Here is an 8102-nt window from a genome sequence, read left to right as displayed (position 1 = left end):
AACTAGGAATGCCTGGGGAGGGTGTTTCAACGGGAGACAAACGTGAGGAAAAAAGTTGTGGTTTGTTTTTTGTTTTTGCTTTTTGAAACTAACAAACTATTCTAAGGGAAGGAAAATAACTGGGATATATCTAACTATTTCTATTTCTTTCTACTTATTTCCTTCAGTAACCAAGGAAGAGGTTAGCACCGCCCTGAGTCCCGTCTTCAGCCGAGGACGGTTGAGAAGGAACTGAGGGGGGTTCGGGACACGCACGCTCAGGCAGTCCCTGACGACGACACGAGACAGCAGCTAAGTGTGTGCGTCCCGACCAGGCACTGCTACCGAAGATCTCCAATCAAGGGCACCGGGATGCACCGTCACCTGGAGTGGAGCACTGACAGGGACAGCATTCGAAGAAGAAGAGAACCTTCCCTGAAAGCTCAGAGAAGGGTCTCCATCCACCGCAGCGGTAGATTTCCTGGAGGGAGGAGGAGTGGTTGGGCAATTTACTACCCCTGCTGGTCAGTGTGGGATCTTCTTGCTGATAGAGCGGGCACACAGATGATGGCTCCTCATTTTCCACTACTGGCATCTTGTTCCTAGGAGTCTGACTAAGAAGCCAGCTTTGGTGCAGTGGGAGCCTTTCTGGAGGGCGATGATTATCCCATCACCGTAAAATATAAAAGAGACCAGTCAATTTACATCAGATCCCAACAACCTCATGGGATTTCCCCCCCAGGCACTCTCAAGAACCTCTGAAATCCAGTGCTGTGGCGGTTAAGACAAACCCAGCGGCTGACCCTTTGGCTCCTGCTGCATCAGAGGTAAGGGTAAGGCTCTCCTCTGAAGGAGGCAGAAGGTGCCACTCCTCCACTCCCTAGAAGAGACCTGGTAGTAGGAGGTGGAGTAGCCTGCTGAGTCAAAACGACACAGCAGGTTTGAGGGAGCCAGGGCCTGGGGAGGGTAGGACATACGAGCCGTGGTGCCATTCAGGCCCCTGAGGTTCAGATAGACATCCGGCCAGAAGGGTGATAATCAGAACCCTTTAAAAGTCGGCCCATCCCTAATTTAAATATGCATTTGAACCCTGCTGCTTTATTGTGCATGACAGAATTTTTTAAATTTTTGTTCAAGGTTAATACCTCTCGGACATGGGTCTGTTTGTGACATGGCAGGAGCAGCGGTGGGCAAAGCTGGGCCGCTTTCGAAACTGGCTTGTGGGAGGGGAGAAAAAGCCCCGTCACCTTCTCACCACAGAGGTGAGTGTCCCCATTCCCAAAGGCAGCGGGGAAGGTGTAAACTGTGCAGTGTACCAGTTAAAGGAGCGGTGATCTTCAACAGGTTTCAGAGTAACAGCCGTGTCAGTCTGTATTCGCAAAAAGAAAAGGAGTACTTGTGGCACCTTAGAGACTAACCAATTTATTTGAGCATAATGATTGAAGGGATGGTGTCAGGTGAACACAGGCCCACACTGTTGGTTTTATGACCCAAAAAGCAATATTTGGCCAAACTAGAACTGTTTCCATGGACACTTTTTTAAATTAAAAGATTCCTGTGGAAATTTGTATTTCCCCACCTGAAAACAGCAGCAAGTGTGCTGATTGGGAAGGAACTGAAAAATTAAATTAATTCTAAACAGCAGCCAAACAGACCACAGTGCAAAAAGTAAATCATTAATGGAACACAAATTAGATTCTTAGCTAAAATAGCTTTAGCTTTAACATCCTGGGGAATTAACAGAACTGCATGGCCTATAAATTGGGGCAGAGCTGGTCTTTACAAAATTATTTAGTGTGTGTTAAAAGAGTTAAGGAAATTATGCTTTTTAACGATGCATCCAATTCATCCCAAGATAAACTCCACTGGCTTTAAAGATGAATTTCTCCCCAATTTAAAAATAAATAAATAAGTAAATAAATAAATCTGACACTGTCCCTTTAATCAGATCTGTTCCAGTGAACTACAAAACCTACAGATCTGCAGTTTCACTCCACACTGATTAATCCCACTCCTCCCCTCTGTGAAGCCCCCAGCTATCTTTAAACAGCCCGTGCCCATGGAGTACGTTAGCTTCCTGCATGTCAAACAAGGGGATATGACCTTATATAACCAATTCATTTTTGTTTATCTACCTCTTCCTGACAATAGAATAAAATAGGTAGTGGCAACTCCACATGTGGTAATGTAGAGGAAAAAATTACTCTTTTTCCAAAGAAAAAATGTTTTTAAAAAAAAATAATAGAATGTATGGGCTTTCTTTTCACTTTAATGTGTTCATTCGTTGTAAAAGTTCCAAACCTCAGCAGTGCTAAATTGTTCAGTTGTGACTAATTTTTATTAAAATGCTCAATATTCCATTACTATTTTTTTCTTTTTAACTTTGATATTTACTTCTGTCAGCAGTACAACTTCTCTCCGCTCCTCTGTCTCAGCGGACGCTTTGTTCGTGTGATGACTGGTCACTTTCGCATAGACTGGCATTCAATTGCCATTCGGACCACATTGCTTTAGCGGCACCCAGATGGTATGCCTTTAAAGTATTTTTAGGTGGTGTGCAATCTGGATGATTCATTTTTACCAGTACTCAGCGTGGGTTAACGATAAAGCAATCAGGGCTGGATTATAAAAGTAACAACCAAACAGGAATGGATTGTGTGACTAAAGTGACTTCTTACATGATTGTCTGAAGCTTAGGACAGTTCGATACACAGATGTGCATATAGAGAGGTAAAACTAATGCATATTGCAGTTATCCTGGTTTTGAAATCCCCAGTCAGCTGCCATGTTGTTCTGTACTCCCTCATGCTTGATACTGGGGGACATGGGGAATAGCTTGCCCACCTGATTGATTGTTCCACACACTTTTTTGAATAAAAGTGCTGCTTTCCCCCGGCCCCCGAGTCACTGATCCAATGCAATTTCAGACTATTCATCGAAAAGTTGTACTTGACTGTAATGATATTTTTCCTCCCTTCGGTTGATTGTTTATTTTCTCTCTACTCCCCTTTCCCCTTCTGCTCCATGTTCTTTACCTGGTACTTTTGTGAGGCAGGTTAGTTGACTCAGATCTGGAGTTGTGATTGTGGATGGACGTGGGCTCCATTTTAATTGCAGCTAGGTTTTCCCACAAACCGGGTTACTCCACTGTTTCATTTTTAAAAATAAAGCAAAAATTATACTGCACCTGTGTGTGTTTCTCCATTCTTAGGAGAAACAAAGAGGTCAGCGATGCTGAGGCGTGGATGGGTGGGTGCTGATATAACTCAAGGCACGGACTTAGCAGACCTGCATGCCTCACACTATCACAGATGCCTCACTGGACTCTCCACAGTGTTACAGCTTTGTTACTGAATACAGTATACTCCTGATTATCTGAACAGCATGGGGAACCCAGATTTGATTTGGCCCATCAGGAATTGGGATAATTGAGAGGGCAGGTGTCATTCAGCAGCCTTCCACATGGCAGCCTCCTTGCAGTCCTGGCCAGGGATCTCTGCTCTTCCCTGCTCACTCGCTCCCATGACAGTGGGGCTGCAGTGGGTTCCCACCACTGCCGCAGGGCCAGGGCCACCCGATCCCCACAGGCACAAGATGCACGGCAGAGCAGAACCCCCCAGCCAGTACTCTGCCACTCCAGGACTGCAGCCTTCCCTGGACCATGCACCTGCAGGGATTGGCTCCACTCACTCAGTGACAGCAGGACTGCAGAGGCTCTCTGCACTGTGGCAAGAGCCATTCAGCAGCAACGTGACCTCCCTCACAGCTGGGAGCACAGCTGCATCCTCCTCTGAGCCCTGGCCAGGGGTCTCTTCTCTATTATCTGCACCTCTGCAATTTCCTTGTCCCCCCGCATGAGATACATGAGAGATGAGGAAGGGATTTATGTAATGCAGAGGTTCAGATGATAAGGTTTGGGGAGCAAACACTCTCAGAACAAAAGCTTAGCAGAGACTTTCCTGGGCAGTACCTAGCACCCTAAAGGGCCAGTCAGACTGGGATTTCCAGATGCTACTGCAGTACAAAGAGAAGTGGCTAGTGAGTTTGAGGGCCTGCTGTGGAAGGCATCTTCAAGGGGCCTTGTTTTCAGAAAGTGCTGAGCACCCACTCTCTAAAAAGTAGGCCCTTTAGAAATGGAGTCTTCACTGGGTCACCCAAAGTCATTAGTCACTTTTCAAAACATTGCTGTTACTTTGCCTTCCAAGAACATTAGTGTTGGCAAAAATTCAGACAGACACTCATGGTCATCGAAGTTCTCCCGCAGTAACGCTGCCTTTCTCCCACCCAGTCTTCTCCACCTAGATTGTAAGCTCCATAGGCAGAGATGGTCTCACACCATGCATATGTACAGAGTCTAGCAAAATGAGGCCCTAAATCTGTGATCTCGGTTGGAGCGTCGAGTTGCTCCAGTAATAAAGTGAATCCGAGGGACTGACCGTGGCAGCCATTCAAGTTTAAAAACTGGAGCAAGTAGGTACAGGACTCCTCCCTAACTGTATTAAATTAGTGCTGGGGCCATGATGCGTGGTCTGCTTGCGGCATTTACTTCTTGTCTCAGATTAGTATCCAGGTCCCACCACTGTGGTAATGGTGGGGTTTTTTGATGCTGTGGTTAGCTGCCCGCTAGGAACTGAACTCCACCATTTCACATAGGCCACGAGCTAGCAGATGAAAAGAACTCAGATCACATGAATGTGGACTGCATTCAGGCAGGACAATTAGGAGAGTTTGCATTTTCCTCCTCTTAAGTGAAAGCTTCTTAACTAAACCAGATTTCCAACATCCCCACTCCGGTCCTTAAGTAAGGGGTAACAATAAGTTCTCGACAGATATTGCATAGGCAACATACTAACTCCATTTAGGATAAACCAAGCACTTCAGTCTATACATGAAAGTCATTGTGCTTCTGGCACTCAACTTGAGAACACTCATTCCAGTTACTCCTCCAAGAAGGAAGTCAGAAAGTCTGTGCATCCCTGATAATCCATTCAATTGCAGGGAGGATGTGGAGTGCTACCAGATCAAATCAGTAGGAATTCTACCCTGCCCTGCCCCCCTTCACTCTGCACTGGCTGGAAAGAACACAGTGCAGGGCCATGATGAATCTGGCTCATTATTAGCCAAGCTGCCTCACTCTTTGATCAGGGAAACTTTGCAATGAAGAAAACACCATTGCAAGGCCTGGAGCAGGATCCGAGTGCAGATAACACACACGACTGCGTTGTCCATTTCAAGTTTGGGCTAAGAGATTCCAGAATCCCAAATTCAGCCCATTAAAAATTTTTTTTAGAAAGGTAGGTGCAAAAGGAAGGCATCCAGTGTGACATAAATAAGGCAATTAGGCTGAAGCCCAAAGCGTACTCCTGCTGTGGCCATCAGGGAGGTTACCGTAGGAATTGCACACGGCAGGGTAAAAGGGTTATCCTGTTGAGTAGCATTTCAGTCGGTTTTTGAAGTAGTGCAAAGATAGTTTAAATTGCACCTGTGCTTTGGTGTTGGTCCGGAACAGTTTATATTGGTCTTCTGCCTTAGTCAGGTTGGGATCAGATACGGGATTATGTTCTTGGTGACCGATAGAAACATCGCTGCAGGAACCGACAAGCAAGATGCCCAGTCCATCCATGAAAAATTCTGGGGAGGAGAAAAAATATTTAAAAGCAAAGTTAAGCGACCCTGCGTTTCCCCGAGAACGGCTGTGAAATTATTTCACAAGGCTCTGTATGGTCCACTCAGGACTGAATCACTTCTCCATGTAAAGGAATTGAACCACGGGTCCTCTGGGTCTAAAACCAAGCTGCTACGGCTTGCCCTAGAGAACCAGGTCCAGTCACTTGTGGAGACTAGCAGAGTCAAAGCTCTGTGGGTACGTTTACACTGCAGTCAAGGTGGGACAGCAGCATGGAAAGCCAGACCTGTTCTAGCACAGTTAGAAATAGCAGCGTTAGACGCAGCAACCCAGGCTGCCCCCTGGGTATGTCCTCATGATGGTAGCCAGGGCTGAAGCCTGTACCACCACCTATGCCTGTATGCAGCTATTTTGAGCCCTGCTGGCGTGGAGTTTCCCCGTTTTAACTGCAAACGTTTCATAGTCGTCTAAGACATGAATCATGGCATGGTGGGGAAGGGTCAGTCCTTTGGAGGGTCGCTGCTGCCCTCGCTAGGATCCCCTTAGTTTGCCCCTGGTCAGGGCGGTTCTTTGAGTCAGACACGTGCCTGTCTCTGAGCTGTGCTCAGGGAGACAGCCTGAAGCAGGGGAGCTGCCCCTCTCCTGTCCCAGGCCTTTCTGCCTCCTCCTTTGTTCTCCTTCCTTTATAGTAGGCCTAGTTTCCTCAACTGGGCACAGCTGTGATTGCCTGCCTCCATGATTGGCAGCTCTGGCAGTTGCCTGAGTGTGTGGCTGGGCACTTGCCTGCTGACAGGAGAGGCTCCCCTCCCTGTCCTGCCTACGCTCAGTGTGGGGTTTGTAGACCCCATTACAGGGACGAATCAGGGAAGTGTTGAGTTTGCCGCAAATCCCATAATGCTACTCACTTCCAGCTAGCATCCCACAAGGTGCAGCAAGAAAAGTCCCACAATGCATAGAGCGCAGAAGCAAAGCAAAGCACTGCACCCTAAGATACCTGTACGGAATGTTGTGCGCTTACTCTACAAGACGTCCCTGTTGTGTAAACGTGCAGATCCATGCTGAAGCAGAAAACCACTTATGGTGTATATGCAATTACTGGAGACTGTCTAATACGCACAGATTCATGTGCAACAAGTCAGTGTGAATTAATACACCCAAGTGCATAAACCCTAAAGCAAAGATGCAAAACCACAAGCTCTAAGCCTAGTTGCCCCTGCAGATTTGACTGGACACTACAGCAGCCATATTAGTTTTCTAACCACCATTTTTCCATTTGCTTTTCAGTAAGGTTAGTTGGTTGAAAGAGAAGTAGCAGGCGTTGTCTACCCTACCCTTCTAACAGAACCAGTAGGGATTTGTTTATACATTTCCTGGTCTAAATAAAAAACTAGAGCACTTCTCTGCATTTAACTCTGAATAAAGCGGCTGCTGCACCTTGCATCCAGGGAAAGTACTCAGAAATATATAGGTGCAATTGACAAACAGGCATTTTCTCTAGACACCACAGCCAGCTGTTCTATATGCTGTCAAGCCAGGACCCCACTGAAGAGTCTTCCTTGGCATTCCATGTAGCAGAGTCTACATACAGTGCAGGCGTTGGGATACTCTAGTGGCCAGAGCAGCAAGCTGGGAGTCAGGAGACCCGAGGTAAAATACTGGCCCCACTGAACTCAATGGCAAAATGCCTCTTGATTTCAAGGCAGCCAGGATTTTACCCCTGGCTTCAGTTCCTAGCTCTGCCGCTTACCTGCTTGGTGACCGTGGGCAACTTACTTCACCTCTCTGGCCTTCCAGCTCCCCTTCTGCCTCTCATCTAGTTTAGACTGCAAGTTCTTCAAAGCAGGGATTTCTCTTACTACATACTTATACAGTTCCTAGAACAATGGGTCTCCAGTCTTTGTTGGCACACTATAGTAACACACATACAATCATGCATTACACAATGTTCATTGTTAAAAGCATGGGTTATTAAACATCATTTAGCCTATTTTAAGTTTAATGATTAAATGTTTTAAGAAAACCAAGAGCAGCTGCTAATGCTTTATTTCAAACATCCATTTAGTTCAGCTGTGAAACAGGGTGTCCTAAGGAGACCTGGCCCTTTAAGGGGACTACCTAGGGGATGGGCTTTGAGGCAGATGAAATTAAGTCTGCTGGGTCCAGTTAAGGAAGAAAGGACAGAGGAAGGGGTTCACCCCACCCCACAGACAGACAGACAGGCCTGGCTAGACCAACTCCACTAGGGGCAAAGGGCAGAAGCCTTAAGGGGTGCCAAGCCGCAGTATCTGAGCCCACCAAGAGGCTGAAGCAGCTGTGGAGAGGGAGAAGGGCTTGTTTTTATTTTGACATTTTACCTGTGATGGTTTAATAAAATCAGACCCAAGATCGGGTGGTGGGTGACCACAGGAGTCTGGGTGCAGTTTGAGAACAAAAAGGAGAATCTAAGGCACCAGGAACATCTAGTACTGGCCTGGGTAGATCAGGCTTTATAAGCCTA

General features: G+C 46.7%; 1 protein-coding gene across 2 annotated transcripts in view; it reads right to left on the bottom strand.

Moving 5' to 3' along the window:
* Positions 1-1385: 1385 nt before the first annotated feature.
* The window catches only part of LOC144258128 (beta-1,4 N-acetylgalactosaminyltransferase 2-like), a 50578-nt gene continuing 43861 nt past the window's right edge, over positions 1386-8102 (bottom strand). For both annotated transcript variants that reach the window (XM_077806491.1, XM_077806493.1), the window contains one exon: positions 1386-5610. In XM_077806491.1, the coding sequence (XP_077662617.1) occupies positions 5399-5610 (212 nt within the window). In that variant the 3' untranslated portion in view covers positions 1386-5398. The remainder of the gene's footprint in view (positions 5611-8102) is intronic.

The sequence above is a fragment of the Eretmochelys imbricata genome, chromosome 27, assembly GCF_965152235.1.
Source record: "Eretmochelys imbricata isolate rEreImb1 chromosome 27, rEreImb1.hap1, whole genome shotgun sequence".
NCBI classification, from domain to species: Eukaryota; Metazoa; Chordata; order Testudines; family Cheloniidae; genus Eretmochelys; species Eretmochelys imbricata.
The sequence above is the reverse complement of the archived record's forward strand: the minus strand, read 5'-3'. Positions and strand labels throughout refer to the sequence as shown.